At 38.4% G+C, this 18,074-nt stretch overlaps 1 protein-coding gene across 1 annotated transcript in view; it reads right to left on the reverse strand.

Annotated features, from left to right (window-relative positions):
• The window catches only part of TBPL2 (TATA-box binding protein like 2), a 66,169-nt gene that overhangs the window by 45,191 nt on the left and 2,904 nt on the right, over positions 1–18,074 (reverse strand). The window contains exon 3 of the mRNA XM_027842843.1: positions 15,875–15,962. Coding sequence (XP_027698644.1) covers positions 15,875–15,962 — 88 coding nt within the window. The remainder of the gene's footprint in view (positions 1–15,874; positions 15,963–18,074) is intronic.

Raw genomic sequence — 18,074 nt, forward strand, 5'->3', positions numbered from 1 at the left:
AGAACTCAAACCAGTTCAAATTCAGGTGAAAATGATAGTAAAGCTTGGTGTGCAATAACTTCCAAGGTACTAACATCTTAATGGACAAAAGGAGTAACTTTCTATCGTGGAATTTATATATTAGCCAGTACTGTATGGGAGATATTTGAGGGTAGGCAAGAGCCAGCTTCGGAGTGTGGATTCAAGCCATACCTGCTGTAAACTCAAGCAAATTACTTAGCCTCTTACTGTCTCAGGCAGTACCTTCTCTAAGACTGGTGAAGGGAGTTCCCTCATTGGAAGTTCTCTACACAACTGAAATCCCAGGTCCATGTCAAAGAAAAAAAGGGGGTGGGAACAAAATTAGTAAACATTTTGTTAAGGAATGTTTACATTTCTATCAGAGGCATTTTAGAGTAAAGGAAATAGAATTTGTTCCCTGGGGCAAAGAAACTAATAGCTGTAGGTAGCTCCAAGTAAAATATGAAAATTGAGTCCTAGGACATGTTTTACATTCTGGGTGTCAATCGGCTGAAACCGGCCTCTAACCTGTGGATGGCTGGGGAGCCAGACAAAGCAGGCTGGAGACAGGAGAGTCAGGAATGAAACAGAAGTTTAATTTCAAAGTGAAGGAAATGGTTTGCAAGAAAGGATACATGCTGGAGCCCTGCCCCTAGTAGGGGGACCCAAGGCAATGTGGGGAAATCTCAATACTTTTACAAATCAATGGCTGCACAGTGAGCTGTACCCTGACAATGAGGGGTGACAGCAACAATGAGTCAAGTTTGATTCATAGCAGGGCTTCATAACCAGAACATGGGTACTCGTCAGGAGAACACCTGGTACTGGTCAAAGCAATGCAATAATTATATGCCAGAGGGTGAGCGCAAAGAATTGTTGTTATGCCAACTTCAGGGCATAGCTTGCTTGCTGGGCCTTAGCTCTGGAAAACAGTGTGCTCCTAATCTCTTGACATTTCCCCCTTTTGGCCAAGAGGCAGATATAAAGTCAAGAGGCCAGTTGGGCCAGGATGAGATGTTGGGGGTGGTGTTAGTTCCTTGAGGGGACCTATCACAGAAGTATGTCCCAGGTATCATTGCTAGCCATTGTTTGCTTACAAGTAGAAATAAGAGGAGGGCCAAGAATGTAGAGGGAGAAAATGCCAACACACACTTGAATCAGGTCCTTTGTAGTTAGGCACATAACAAAATGGAAGAGGAAAAAAAAAAAAAACCAACAACTAGGACAGTATACTCAGCCCGCATCCAGAATCTTGGAACAGCTGTCTCATCCGGATATCAGCTACTTCTGGGCCCATACTAGACCAGCTTTGAGGTTCCTGGAGGGTTCTGTCATCCACTCAGGAGCAGGGGCTTTCTTTAGATGACTCAGGGCTACATACCCACAAGTTTGACAGCTGTGGGACTAGTCAGAAGGACCTGGTAGGGGCCCTTAGAAACAATTACTGATGACCAATTTTCAGATAGGATATATGGGTTGAGATGTACAATTGTGAGAAAACTCCTTGCATCAATCTTTGAATATGCGTTTCTGGTTAGCATAACATAGGTCCTTAGTTAAGGTCTCTAAACAACATATAGGCATGATCCAGTTTCCCAGTCACACAGGGCTAGGTTCAAACAATGCAATAACATTTTCTCAAGAGTCCCATGATTGCATAGTTACATTAAGTCAGGTACAGATCAAACTATTTAGAGGGCTCACAATGGACTAGTTTTGAGAAGGAAGATTTACATGTCACCAAGAAAATTTAAACATAAACATCTTGAAACAAAAGACCAAAGCAACACAATGGTTATCAACCATATTAACTAACATCAAGTCTCCTTGTATCCTAGTGACCCATACTCAATGTCCATTTAACCAGCACATTTTGAGTCCCAGATGTCTAATGTAGTTATCTGGTCCCTAGATATCTTTTCTTGGACAATAGGCTTTATTCTTAGGACAGCTCTAAAGGGGGTTCTGCTTCTCTGGTTCCAAATCTAGAGATTCCTAGATAATTCTGACTCACTATAATCTTACTATAATTTAGTATAATCACTTAAATTTGATTCTCTAGTCTTGAAACTTCAAGAATTTCAATTTATATACTGTTTGCTGTTTCTCTCCTTACCTAAATCTTGTACCTGATATAAGAATCTTTTAAAAATTTATGAGGGTCCAATTGCAAAATGAACTCTTCTGCCCTTTAAGATTATTAGACAGATACCTTAAAATAATTTCACTTTCTTTACCATTATCCATTCAATTTATGTGTAAAATCCAATTTTGAGAACTTATTACCAAAACGTGCTCAAAGCCTGAATTTCAATAGATAATAGATTCAATAGATAAATTTTGGAAGCCAATCATATACATTAGTATAGAGTTCTTAGAGAAAACAGTCTAATCCTATTGCTTTTCTCAAAATTTACTATTCCATTTAATTAGAAAACTTTCACATTACAGCTTTGTCTTATTACTTTGCTTAATCCTTTTCCCTTTAGGAGAATATCATCCCTATATTATACTTTGACCACAATACAGATTAAAACCACAAGATGTTCATATTTGCATCCTATTATAGTAAGTCAGATGTTTCAGTATCAATCTATTATTTAATAGATTTAGTAATGTACTTACAAAACTACTTGATTTTGGAAATTTGCTATTTTTAAAAGAAAAAGAGGGACATAGTTATAACAACATCATATATCATAACAGGGGGGGAAACTTTCTTAGCTCTATTTGATTCTAGGTGCAAGTCATCTCTGACAGTCAATCATGAAATCACAGGGTATTAAAAACAAGGCTCAAGATTAGCCAAGTGGGAATTGTCCTTTTTAGAAAGGAAATAGCCCAATGGAGAAACAGAGCGAGGAGGATCCTACCTAGGCTGTGCCAAGGTCTTTCCCAAAACTTTTCCCAGGCACAGACATCCACCTTTAACAATTCCCAGAATATAGCACATGCCATTTTCTTCTATTGGCTTCATGACAATTTAGACAACTATCCCTGTAATCAAAGCTCAAACCAATAATAAATTACAGTCCCAGGGATTTTCACCTTAAATGGCAAAATTTCACTAACCACAACCTAGGGCTTGAATATCTTTCCCGATGTTTCCCTAACAGTTAACATTTCATTTATCTTTTACTTATAAATTAAAACTACTCATACTCTGGGGCTTCAGACATATAGCAAATACCTGATAGTTGATTCACTAATTTGTTAAAGCTACATCTTTAAACCACCCGATACACTTTCATAATAGCCAAGAATTTCAAATAAAAATTTGCTATTATATATTACTATCTGTTTTATAACACAATATACCTCATTAAACATTTAACAATTTTCAAATATCTTTTTTATCACATCCATTTAAAAGCCCAAATCACATGTAACAGTATCCAGATTAAAAAGTTGTTTTGTCTAATAGCACTTCTGTTACAATGGTCTCTCAAATTTCACAATATAAGAGAACTTAGAAATACAATAACACAAACTTCAGATAACATCAATTGCATTTCCAAATTATCACATATAAAAATCATTGATCTTATTACTTTTGTTTTGATTTTTTTGGGGGGGGTGAGGCAATTGGGGTTAAGTGACCTGCCCAGGGTCACACAGCTAGTAAGTGTCAAGTGTCTGGTCTGAGCCCAGATTTGAACTCAGGTCCTCCTGACTCCAGGCCTGGTGCTCTATACATTGTGCCACCCAGCTGCCCCTCAATCTTACTACTTTTGAAACTACTTTAGAGTTATCAGACATGGAACAATTATTTTCAATTAAAGAAAAAATAATAATATAATGTTCCACTTATGCCAGTCACTGTGTTAAGCACTTTACAATCATTATATTACTTTGATCCTCAAAACAACCCTGGAGGCAGGTACCATTATTATTTTTCTCCTTACAGATCAGGAAACTGGGACAAATAGGGACAAGATAACTGGCCTAAGATTACACAGCTAATAAATTTCTGCAACTGGAATGTAATTCAAGTTTCCCTGCATTTTCCTAGCATTTTTTTTTAAACACCTATATGTGGGAATCTGATCTGAGATGAGAGGGGTTACCAGGGAGAGGGTCTCTGACCTGGGGGAGTCACAGGAGTCTCTTTGGTTTAAACAATCTTTTCTCTTTTATTGGTCTGAAAGGTCAAGGAAGGGTTAACAAGAGGTTGCTATAAGGTGCAAACTGTTTACCTATCTTTTTTCTTTCTTCACTCTACAGTTACTTCCAAACTAGCTGCCTTCCCTCACTGACCTAGAATAATGAAGCTGTTAATCTTGCACTTTTAAAAACTTTTAGAATTTAATTCTTATTTTTCCTTAAAAACAAATTCTATAGAGCAGTACCCCAAAACTTACTAAGATACTTCAGAAAGGAGCAAATTCCTGGAATTACCCCAAAGTCCCAGGAGTTTCCCCCTGCAATTTTAAAATGATTAATACTCAAACTCCTTAATCTGCTAAGATGTTTTTAGTAGCTTCACAAACTTTAATTATATGACTTTATTTCTATAACTCCAACATAGCCAAAGCTAAAATGACATGAAAAAAAGTGTCTTACAGATGTTTTTCTCTTTTCTTATAACCTAATCTCCCTCAGAAAGCCTAAAGTGGGAGTTAGTCCTGCTTATTGGGACAATTGCTTCAACTACGGACATTCATTAATCTTTCCCAGCATTCTAAACCCTCTGGCTGCAGTCCTTAGAAGTTTTTCTGACTGGTAGCATTTTAAATCTTTCAAGGTAATAGAATCTACAAACAACACAAATACAATATAGACATTTTACATTTTACAAAGACACAAATACAGACAAAACAACAAGACAGATACAAACAGACACAAATAGTTCTAACCAAATACACAGTCACAGTCCATAGCTGAGCACGCGTTTACTGGTTTAAAAGAGGCATGGAGCTAGCCGAACATTCTCTGGGGGATGGGGAGGAGGAGGGAGCTGGAACAGAGCAGCTAAGAACCTCCTGGCCTGCTGAGGCCCAGGCCAAACAGTGCAAGCAGGAACAGTTGGTTTGGGGAACAAAGCATGCATAAAGGGTATCCTTACCAGAGAGATCTGAGATGAATCAGGTCATTGGAGGGCCCCCAGAGTTTTCCTCACAAAGAATGGTAAGCTTGATCAAGGTGGGAGCTCAGAGCATTGGAGCAGGGAAAAGGGCAGAGGACTCACCAGATGAGAAGTGGGTCAGACTCCAGAGAAATAAATCTCCAGTAGCACCTGGTCCATTCCTGCTGGTACTGTAGAGTCCAATGGCCTGGTTCTGTGTCCAGTCCTACCACTACCACCAATTAATGTCAGCTAGACAGAACTGGCCTCTAACTGTGGATGGCTGGAGCTGAACAGAGCAGGCTAGAGACAGGAGAGTCAGGAATCAAACAGAAGTTCAATTGCAAAGTGAGGGAAATGGTTTGCAAGCAAGGACACATGTGCTGGAGGCCCTGCCTTTAGTGGGGGGACTTGAGGCAGGGTGGGGAGATCTCAATACATACACCAATGGCTACTTAGGGAACTCTAACCTGACAATGACAGGTAACAGCAACAATGAGACAAGTTTGATTCATAGCAAGGCTTTATAACCAGGACATGGGTACTTGTCTGAGCTTGTCTGAGCTCAGAGAATACCTGGTGCTGATCAAAGCAAAATAATAATTATATGCCAGAGGGTGACTATAAAGGATTATTGTTATGCCAAGTTCAGGGCACAGCTTGCTTGCTGTGCCTTAGCTTTAGCAAATGGGGTGTTTCCTAATATCTTGACAAGGGTAAGATTTTCCTCTTTTCTCCACATTCAAGAAGGAATAATTTTAAAAGCCTTTATTAGTCAAAGTATTGAGCTATGTGCTGTGGATACAAATAGAACAGTCCATGTTCAAATGGAGCTCATATTCTAATAAGAGGACACAGCACATAGAGGAAGGTGCAGTTGCATGGCAAATGGAAAGATCCAGTTTTTCTTAGATGGATGTAGTAGGACAGACAGTAAAGCTCAACAGTCTGGAAATCAAGTAATACAGTTTGACTGAAATGATCAAAGAGTCTAGACATCCTATTTTGAGAAATTATCAAGGAAAACTGTCCTGGTATCTTAGATCCAAAGGGATGAATAGAAATGGAAATAATCCATCAGTCACCTCCTGAAAGAGATCCTCAAATGAAAACTCTCAGGAATATTATAGCCAAATTCCAGAGCTCCAAATTCCAGGTCAGAAATAAAAAATACTTTAAGCAGCCAGAAAGAAAAAATTCAAATATTGTAGAGCCATAGTCAAGATCACAAAAGATTTAGTGCTTCCACATTAAAGGAATGGAGGGCTTAGAATATAATATTTTGGAAGGCAAAGGAACTAAGATTACAACCAAGAATCACCAACCCAGCAAAACTGAGTGTAATCCTTCAAGGAAAATGGATATTTAGTGAAATAAGGGACTTTCAAGCATTCCCAGTGAAAAGACCAGAGCTGAATGGAAAATCTGACATTCAAACACAAGATTAAAGAGAAGTATAAAAAGGTAAAAGTGAAAGAGTAATCATAAGGGACTCAATAAAATTAAACTATTTACATCCTTACATGGGAAGATGATCCATGTAACTCTTTTTTTTAAAATTTTTATTAAAAAATTTTTTTTTATTATTTTTAGGCAATTGGGATTAAGTGACTTGCCCAGGGTCACATAGCTAGTAAGTGCTAAGTGTTTGGTTTGAGGCCACATTTGAACTCAAGTCCTCCTGACTTCAGGGCTGGTGCTCCATCCACTGTGGCACCTAGCTGCCCCCATGTAACTCTTAAGAACTTTGTCATTATTAGGGCAGTTAAAAGGAGTTTACATGGACAGAAGGCATGGGTGAGTCGATTATGTTGGAATGGTCTCTAAAAAAATAAAGGAATAAGAAAGAGGGATGCAGTGGGAGAAGGGGGAAGGGAAGGATAGAATGGGGAAAATTTTCTTACATAAAAGAGACACAGAAAGAGCTTTTATAGCGGAGGGGAAAACGAGAGGTGGTGGTTAGCAATGCTTAAACCTACTCTTATTGGAATTAGTTCAAAGAATGCGCATACACACACACACACACACACACACAAACACACAGTTGTGCATAGAAATGTAACCTACCCAGTAGGGAAACAGGCAGGGAGGGGGATAAGAGAAAGGAAGGTAGATAGTAAAAGGGAGGACAGATTAAGGGAGTCAGTGTTTCAAAGCAAAATAGAATTTTGAGGAGGGACAGGATAAAAAGAGAGAAAGAAGAAGAAATAGAAGAAAATGGGATGGAGGGAAATATACAGTAAGCATAACTGTGAATGTGAATGGAATAAGCTTACCCATAAAATGGAAGTGGAGAGCAGAATGGATTAGAAACCAGAATCCTACAATATGTACAAGAGAGACTCTTGAAGACACACACACACACTTAAAATAAAGGGCCAGAACAGAATCTAATATGTTTCAGCTGACATAAAAAAGGCTGGGGTAGCAATCATGATGTCAAAGCAAAAGTAAAAATAGACTCAATGAAAAGAGATAATTGGGGAAACTGCATTTTGCTAAAAAAAAACATACAGCAATATCAACATTTTTTACCGTAAGTTTCTCTGATAAAGGCTTCATTTCTCAAATATATATCGAGTGCAGAAATGATTCAGATTTATAAAAATAAAAGCCATTCTCCAAATAATAATTGGTCAAAGGAATTGAACAGGCAGTTTTCAGAAGAAAAAATCAAAGCTATCTATAGTCATTTGAAAAAAATGCTCTAAGTCACTACAGACTAGGGAAAGGCAAATTAAAACAACTCTGAGGTACCACCTCACACCTATCAGAAATGACACATGCTGGAGGGGATGAGGGAAACATCAGTTCACTAATAAACTGCTGGTAGAGTGTGAACTACTCTAACCATTCTGGAGAATATTTTGGAACTAGGCTATAAAAAGGGCAATAAAACTGTGCATGCCCTTTGACCCAGCAATACTACTACTAGGTCAGCATCCTAAAGAGATTGAAGAAAAGGAAAAGGACCTATATGTACAAAAATATTAATAGCAGCTCTTTTTGTGGTAACAGAGTTGGAAATCAAGGGGATGTTCATGAATTGGGGAACAGTTGAACAAGTTGTAGCATATGATTGTGATGGAGTACTACTGTGCTATAAGAAATGATGAGGGAGGGGGTTTTGGAAAAACATGGTAAAAACTATATGAACTGATGCAATGTGAAGTGAGAAGAACCAGGAAATCATTGTGCTAAGTAACAGCAATGTTGTGATGATGATCAACTGTGAAAGGCTTGGCTACTCAGATCAATAGATACAATGATCCAAGACAGTTCCGAAGGACTCATGATTAAAAAATGCTGTCTGTCTCCAGAGAGAGAAATAATGAACTCTGATTGCAAAATGAGATAGAATTTTCTCACTTTTTAAATTTTTCTTGCTTTTTGGGGGAAATGTGGATAATATAGAAATATATATTGCAGAGTTTCACACATTTAATTGATATATTGCTTGCCTTCTCAGTAGGTGTAGTAGGGAGGGAAAGGATTTCGAACTCAAAATTTTAAAAGAATGTTAAAAATAAATAATAAATTAAAAACAAAAGCAAAAAGGAAAAATATGGTTAGACCTGAGCCTTAGGAATATTATTTTGGCTATCGTGTAGAGAACTGAAGAGGAAAGGCACTGGAATTAGGATGCTGTCACAGTAACCCAAACAAGAGGTGATAAGAGCCTGTAGCAGGGTGGTAGCTACATAAACAAAGATAAAGGGATAGCTATGAGAGAAGACACTGAGGGAGAAATAATAGCACTTAAATGATTAGATATTGAAAGTGAAGGCAAAGAATTAAGGATTATTTTGAGGTTATGAACCCAAGTGACAGAAGAGATGGTATTTCCTACACAGAAACATGGAAGTCGGAGGAAGGATAAGATTAGGCTGGTGGTAAGTGTGTGAGGTAAGAGAATGAATTGTGCTTTGGGCATGTTGGAATTTGAGATGCTAGTAGAACATCTGGGAAGAGGTGATGATGAGTGAGACATAGATTCGGGAAACATCTGCAAAAGAATAATACTGGAGCCCATGGGAGCTAATGACAAGGTAAGGGGAAAGATCAATAAAGGGAGAGAGTATAAACAAAGAAGAGAAGTAGGCCCGAGACAATACAGAAGTATCCAGTATCAAAAGCAGCAGAGAGGTTCAGAAAGATGAGGACAGAAAACAGCCTATCAAGTTAAGCAGTTAAGAAATCCCTGGTAACTTTGAAACAAACAGTTCAAAATGAAAACAAGTTTTAGTTGAATCAGGCTCAGAAGCCAAGCAAGGGGTTGGGAAGCAAATGACTGGTGAGCCAGTGTAGGCAGTGAGCCTAACATTTTTTTTGGTAGTTTGATATTAAAAAGAAGAGTTATAGTACAGGAGTTTGAGGAGATGGTAGAGGTGTTTTTTCCCCCACTTTTTAAGAATGGAGCATACCAAAACATGTTTGTCTAACTCTTCACCTCTTTACCTCTTCACCTTCACATCAGTGCAAGAGAACTAAGGATTTTCCAAAGAACATAAGGAAACTCAACAAATTTTTAGCCGGAGATCACAGAAACAGCAACATTTGAGTTTGGAGGTGGGAACTCTGGGAAAGAGAAAAAGGAAGGGACTTCATCTTGCCACATGCAGGAGGGAAGCAAAAGAGGGACGGCATGGTGGGTGCAATCTCTAGGGGCCCTGCTTCCCTGCCTCTTCCTCTGGGATGATATTGGGTAGCTGTTGTGGACAACAGCATTAAGGAGCTGAGGTGTAACCATCCAGCCAAGAACTGGTGGGAATGTTGGATAAGACCCCAGGTGGAAGCTTTTGCTCTCTTCCTCCCTACATGTGAAAGATGGCCCAGGTAGGCCTTCTCTGTTGACTGTCTCCAAATTATCCTCTGTACAGCCTATTTGTATGTGTTTGTATGTCACCTCCCCTAATAGACTGTGAACCTCTTGGGAGCAGAGACTGCCTTTTTACCTTGATATCACCAGCTTGGCACAGTGCCTGGCACGTAGTAGGCTTTTAATAATACTGAGTGACTCAGCTCAAAGCTCATATCCCTACTAAACTATTGAATGATTTCTTCCTCTTTCCCCTCCCTCTGGAAAAGGGAAAGAGCTTATTCTGTACCTATTGCTGGTACCTTGAACAACCAGTTTTTCTTCTCCAAAGATCTGTTTCCTTATTGATTACAGTCCTTGTTGGTTAGAAATTTATCCACTGAAGCCTGGGACCAGAATTATCATACCCGAAACCCCACCCCCATCACTAGGGTATGGCTCAACTCCGTTTCTCCCATACTCATGGGAGCTGGAAAAAGTAACAATCCATACACAATTAACAATAACACAAGGATAGCTATGTAATAATATATGTAACCTGCTACATTTTTAGACAGAGGGGAAAAAACAGTAAATAGAGACAGTTTCATACATTGCAAAAACAAGGGTCTACTAGACAGGTAAAGTAAACTTCAAGGAAGGAGAAGCAGACAAATAATAAAAGAAAGAAGAAAAGATGTGAAAGAAGAAAAAATCTGGAAGCGGCAGTGGGGAACAAGGATTAAATCTGTCGTGCTTCCTGAATGAGAACGTCAGGGAACATGAATGAATAGCACCGGCTCTGAAGAGTGGCCAGAGAATAAAGTTCTTCGAGAGAGAGTAAGTTTTCCACAAACACAAGATGGAAAGAGTGGGAATTTCGTAGGGCTTCATGGAAAGAGAAGTCTGAAGAAGAAAGGGACTGGGAAAGTATAACATTGAATCAGATAGGGATAATGGGGGACTAGAGACAGGTTTTTGCCTTGGGTGATAGCAACACTGAAACAATTATTAGGGGAATAGGAAGTATCATTCTAGACATGGGGCAGAAAGTACGAATTAACTAAGGCTTTTATCCTCTAATGTCTTGTGATGGAGGAGCAGCATTAATGAAAAGCTCTCCAAACATCTGAGAACTGGGAGTGACCAGAAGTTCAAGCGAGGCAATCCCACTAAGCTCATATATGCTACCAGCTCTGCAGCTATAAACCACGATGTCTGGGGATGATGACACCCAGCTGGTATGCTATATGCTGAACACACAGGCCTAATAACCTTGGTCAGTCTTTTCAGTGGTGTCTAAGCCTTTAGTCTTGTTTTTGGCACTGAGTGTTTATCGATGGTCAGTGAATGAATTATTTGTCTTAGATGTCAACTTTTCCAGCTCCAGGTGTAGTATGTAAGGCTTGGTCTCTTTTCGCCCAAGTCTAACTACTTCCCATGGAGTTTTTGCCATATTGAAAACCATTAGGTTGGTGGCTGGAGTGCAAAGGAAAAGAGAACATTTCACTAGCAAAATTGTGCTTAGGGACCTAAGCTTTAAATTTATGCCATTTCCTCATATTGCCAATTTTAAACAGATGTTTAAATTCTCCTTTTGAATAGGTTCTTAGTAAGTCTTTGTTTAAGGACCTGGTACATTCCAGGCACTTTGCTAGACCCTAGGGATACAGAGACAATTATGAAAAAGTCCTTATCCACAAGGAGCTTACATTCTTTTGGGAGATAGAATATAGGTGCAGTGTGTGTGTGTGTGTGTGTGTGTGTGTGTGTGTGTGTGTGTGTGTGTAAAATGGAAGGACTGGCCAATAACCCAGGCATTAATGCATGCTTGGACTTGTCTTTTACTGTGCCATATAGAAAATATTTTCAGTATTTACCACCTGTTTCTAATCTGGAGGCTGGGGGAACCTACCCCTGGTCATCAATGACTGGGGAGCTAATGCTGGGAGGTAATGAGGAATTTTCTGATTGGCTAAGGAGCTAGAGGATTGATGACTCAGAAGACAGAGCTAGAACCAAGTTTACATATACAAAAGGGGATGTATCATCCCCTTGCCCCTAGAGTTTTTTCCCTTCCTAATAGTGAGAAGGCAAATATGATATACGCCTTCTAGGGATACTTCCAAACTCTCACTTGGACTGGTAGGCCAGAGCCCCAGAGGGCAGCTGACTACTTCTTCCCTTAGGATTCTAGGGGGTAGACTTCTAACACTAATGTGAATCCCCATCTGGAATGCCCTTTATTGATTACTAGCCAGCCGGATTTATTTAGCTTTTAGAAAAGGGTATATACTTACTAGCTGTGTGACCCTAGGCAAGTCACTTAACCCCAATTGTTTCACAAAAAAAGAAAGAAAAAAAAGGGTATATACCAAGGCGTTAAGAGTTTTTGATACAAAAGCATCACCCTAAAAGTCTGCAATGGATTTCCCCACAACTATAGAGGGAAGGGGAAAATAGGTTCAAACTTAGGGAACATCTGTGGCAAAGGGTCAATTCACAGCTCCTGATTTCTGGAAGTCCTTCTGTTTCCTTTTAGGATCCCAGTGAAGTTCGCCTTAGGAGGATGTAGCTTCCTGCTTAGCCTTGATGGTTTGATGCCCTTGTAGAGTTCTAAAGATGTCTTTCTCTCTACCCTGAAGAGAGCACACTCTCTGAAGCAGATTTTTTTTTTTGTTAGTAGTTGCTAGTTTGCCTTCTCTCAGCTCCTGGCTGGATGCATTGATATTTATCTAGTCTTCTCAAAGACATGGTTGTTAGGGGGAGGAGGAAGAAACTGTATGATGTTTCCTCTGGACTCACTTCCCCATTTCCTCCCATGCCACTACTTTCTGGTTATAGGTCTGAGGGACTGCCTCCTTAAATGTTCCCAAAGCTCAACTCTTCAAGCAGTTGCTAGAATCTTCTTCTCTGATATACATAGGTCAAAAGATTTGTAATTCTTTCAGTCATTTCTAACTTTTTTTGTCATAAAAGTACTTCACTCCTTCCAAAGTCATATAATTAAGCCAGGGGTAGGCAACCTGTGGCCTCAAGGCAAACTTCACAGAACAAATCCCCTTAATAAAAGGATTTGTTCTGTAAAACTTGGACTCAGTCAAAAGGTTGCACCCAAGGACCTAGAAGACCACAAGTGACCTTGAGGCCAAAGGTTCCCCACCCCTGAATTAAACTGTTCCAGGCAATTTTCAAAGAAAGAAATCTAAGCTATAAGTAGTTTAGTAATGAAAATTAAAGCTACCCTAAGGTTCTACTTGTACCCAACAAATTAACAAAAGTGACAAAATCAGAAATTGACAAATGTTAAGCGGCTGTGGGAAAACAGGCACAGTAATGCACTGTGGGTAGAGTTTGAACTGGTCTAGTCCTGGAAAGTAATTTGGAACCATATATAAAAAAAAAAAAAAAGTCAAATTGTATATGCTCTTTGATAGAAAAGAAAGAAAAAAAGGACCCATATGTACAAAAACATTTATAACAGCTCTTTTTGTAGTGGCAAATAAGGGGGTGCCTAGCAATTGGGGCACCCAATTTAAATTTAATTTAAATCCCTGTTTAATAAATTATGTTATATGATTGTAATGGAATACTATTGATGAAAGAGATGGTTTCAGAATAAACTTAGAAACATGAATGAAATGATACAGAGTAAAACAGAACCAGGAGAATAATTTGTGCAATAACACTGCAGAGACAAATAACTTTTAAATACTTAAGAACTGTGATCAACGTAATGACCATTCATGATTCCAGAGTACCATTGATAAAGTATGTTTATTACCTCCTGATGAAAAGATGATGGACTCAAGATGTAAAATGAGACTTACAGTTTTGGCTGTGGCCATTGTGGGAATTCATTTTTCTTGATTATGTACATATTATGCACATTTACAAAGGTTTTATTTCCTTTCCCCTTCCACTTTCAATGGGGTGCAGGATATAGGAGGGAGATAACATAAATGCTTATTAATTGAAAAATATTTTAACTAGGTTGTTCATACCTAGTTTAAACCAGTGATTAATCAATAGAAGCACTGTAGGAATTGTAAATACCTGTTTTACACCTTTGATCTGATTGATTCTATAACAATCAAATAAGCATTCTTATCTGATAAAATGCATCATGGCACAAAACATCTTGTTAGTTATAACAACTGGAGCTGGAGTCCGAGATACCTCCTTTCCACAACAGCTGCTTAAACCACGAAGGTGAGGGAAGGAACAATGGCTGCCTGATTCGCACCTTGACCACCACTGTCTATTTCTTTTATATTCATTCTTTCTGACATTAGATAAAGAAGTAATGTGAGAGTAGAGTGCTCAGGTAACCAGTAAGAACGGAAGAGCCATCAGATTCACTGCTCCTACCAAAACTGGTAGGAGCAGCAACCAAATCCAGTGAGGAGATAGTACCACAACTGAGTGACCTTCTGATGGCTCTTCCATTCTCACTGGTTACTGGTGACTGTCTTCTCTTCTCTCCCATTCCATCCCCCTCCCCAATCTATTTGTCTGTTCCTCAGTCTCCATTTCCCAATAGTTTGTTTTGTTGTTGTTTTAAAATGGGTTCTCTGAGATAAATGTGATTAACTATTGCTGATCTATGCATTTCATTACTCATATGAAATAGGGAGTGATACAGAGTAAACACTTCAAAGTTAGCTAGAAAGACTCTTCCTTGGCATGGGGGTGCATTGTGAACAAAGAAGAATTTTTGATTCATGCTCTTGCAATTTCCCAGATCAGGCCTCATATCACTTCTGGGTAAATTTGTCAACAATTTTACTGGGGAGAGTTGTGGTGGTGGAGAAAGAGTTGTGAGTAAGCAGGTACTGGCATGGGAGGTAGCAACTAGATCACTCTATTTTCCTATTGTTTCTCCTCCACAGTTGGCTGGAAAAGAAAACCGTACCATACCCCAAGGGGGCAGAGCTAAATTAGAAAGAAAAACCACATCCAAAGGGTAGGACGGAAGGAGTGGCTAGGAAGTAATAACCCAACCTACATAGAAGTAAGGACCAGAAAGAGGGAATTACTAGCCTTCTCCTCCTTAGGCTAGCCTAGCAGTCAACCTACTACATGGTTACATAGTAATAATTACGTACTATTACCCTAGATATATTATGATAATATTACTGATGCACAAATAGTTGACAAGGCATAACTTTGAGTTCTCAGTAGTTCTGCCTTCTCCCAGACATTTCCCATGCCTGGAATCAGTTCTCCCAACAGCCCTGCCAGTGGAATTTCCTCAGTACTCCACTCACTGACATACTACCTCCTCACTGCTGAGCCATCTCCAATTATCCCAATCTATATCTTGCCACTGGACCCAAATGACTCCGGTGGAGAAAGTGAGGCTGGTGACTTTGCACTGCCCTCCCTTACTTAAATCCAATTCGCTTGCAAGTCCTGGCTTCATCTTCCCGATGTCATGGTCCTCTTTGAGAACGAAGAACAAACTACAACCACCTCCTCTGTACATTTGCCATGACAGTCTAAACTCCTCCAAAAGACCCTCTAAAATTTGGGAATGATGAGAGTTACCTAGATATCATGGAGAACCTCTCCTCCCATCTCCCAATCAGAAAGATTAAGTAACTTAGACTAGGTAATCTCTGAAGTCCTTTCTTGCTCCTCAGTTCTACGATTATTCATTTCTATTTCCAGGAATGATACTAAGTTGAATAATATTAAGAAAGTCAGCACTTCATCACACGTTCACAAGTATTTAGTTTCAACAACTAGAAGGTGTGAACTTTTAAGAATCACTCATCTTATTAAATATATCAAGAAAGGCTTATGAAGATTTATCCACTAAAAATATGCATTTCAACCTTTCAACAATACATCTAAAAAAAAGTTTCACCAAAAAACTTTAATGACTTAATTCCTCTTTTTCAAAAACAAAAACAGCCTACAAGATGATTTGATGGTACAGCCCTAGGCAGAAAGACAAAACACGTGAGACTCTATTAGCATTTGTTAAGGATACTGAAAATTCTTACCTTTGGGTTATATTCTGCATTTTTAGCCTGCAAAGCTATTTTCTTCAAATCTAATTTACAAGCCAGGTTTACAGTGGATACTATATTCCTAGAAAAATTAAAAAAAAAAAAACGTGGTAATTGTCAAGTTAAAAATAGCAAAAAGCAAAAAAGTGCAGGACTATTCTAAAATAGATTTATAAGCTGATAACTTCAAGATTACTCTTTGTGGCAGGTCATAAACATTTAGTTATTTCTTTCATAAAGGAAGTACTTAGTACTTAAGTTGGTGTAGTGGTTAGAGCACTGGGCCTGGAGTCATGAAGACTAGTTCAGCTATGACCTCAGACACTTACTAGCTGCATGATGCTGGCTAAGTCCCTTAACCATTGTCTGCCTTATTCTCAACTGTTAAATGGGGATCATAAAAGCAGCTATCTCACAGAATTATTGTGAGGATCAAATGAAATAGTATTTGTAAAGTTCCTGACAACTTTCCCCCCCACTTTGTGTTAAGTTTTTTTTTGAAAGAATTATTCAAGATGTGAAATATTGAACCTATACACAGTGTCCCTGAATAGCATACTTTTTTTTTTTTAAAGCACTAAAAAAACAAAAAAAAAACCCACTTCAATCTCTGGTTGAATTCTTTGCATTTCATGGCTTTTCTCTCCAGTAAGAGCTACTTCTAAATGCAATGACCAGCTCACTACATTGAAGGTACATTCTACTATTGTTCTATAAGAAATAAGCAGGCAGATTTCAGAAAAACCCGTAAAGACTTAACATGAACTGATGTCGAGTGAAATGATCAGAACCAGGAGAACATTGTACACAGCAACAGCAACATTGTCCTATGATCAATTATGATAGACTTAGCCCTTCTGAGCAGTGCAGTGATCCAGGACAATTCCAAGGGACTCATAATGGAAAATGCTGACCACATTGAGAGAAAGAACTATGGAGTCTAAATGCAGATTGAAGCATACAATTTTCATTTTTTGTTTTGTTTTTTCCTTTCTCATGGTTTTTCCCTTTTGTTCTTTTACAACATGATTAATATGTAGATATGTTTAGCATGACTGTATATATACATAAAACCTATATAGGATTGCTTGTTGTCTTGAGGAGGGGAGGGAGGGAGAAAAATTTGGAGCTCAAAATCTTACAAAGATGAATGTTGAAAACTATCTTTACATGTAATTGGAAAAAAAAGGTAAAATACTATTAAGTAAAAAAGAAAAGAAGGTACACTGTTTTTTAAAATGATTTTCCTTTAGGATACAAACAGCTTTAATTCATGAATTTGCTAACTGTTCTTTTTTTATTAATTTATTTTTAGTTTTCAACATTTACTTCCATAAGCTTTTGAGTTTTAAATTTCTCCCCCTTCTTCTACACATCCCTCCCCAAGTCAGGGTACAATCTGATATAGGTTCTACATGTACATTTCTGTTAAACATATTTTCACATTAGTCATGTTGTAAAGAAGAATTAGAACCAATAGGAGGAACCACAAGAAAGAAGAAACAAAACAGAAGAAAAAAAAAGCAAATAGTATGCTTCGATCTGCATTCAAACTCCATAGTTCCTTCTCTGGATGTGGATATTATTTTCCATCATGAGACTTTTGGATATGTCTTAGATCCTTGCATTGCTGAGAAATGCCAAGTCATTGCACAGTGTGGCTGTTACTGTGTACAATGTTCTCCTGCTTCTGCTCACTTCACCCAGCATCAGTCCATACAAGTCTTTCCAGGTTTTTCTGAAGTCCACTTGCTCATCATTTCTTATAGCACAGTAGTATTCCATTACATTCATATACCACAACTCGTTCAACCATTCCCCAATTGACGGGCATCCCCTCAATTTCCAATTCTTTGCCACTACAAAAAGAGCTGCTATAAATATTTTTGTACATGTGGGTTCTTTTCCCATTTTAATGATCTCTTTGGGATACAAACCTAGAAGTGCTATTGCTGGCTCAAAGGGTATGTACAATTTTATAGCCCTTAGGGCATAGTTCCAAATTGTTCTCCAAAATGGTTGGATCAATTCAACTCCACCAACAATGGATTAATGTTCCAATTTTCCCACATCTTCTCCACCATTTATCATTTTCCTGTTTTGTCATGTTAGCCAGCCTGTAAGTGTGATATAGTACCTCAAAGTTGTTTTGATTTGCATTTCTCTAATCAGTAGTGATTTAGAGCATTTTTTC

This window comes from Vombatus ursinus, unplaced genomic scaffold (assembly GCF_900497805.2).
Source record: "Vombatus ursinus unplaced genomic scaffold, bare-nosed wombat genome assembly UNPS02014893.1, whole genome shotgun sequence".
Lineage (NCBI taxonomy): Eukaryota > Metazoa > Chordata > Mammalia > Diprotodontia > Vombatidae > Vombatus > Vombatus ursinus.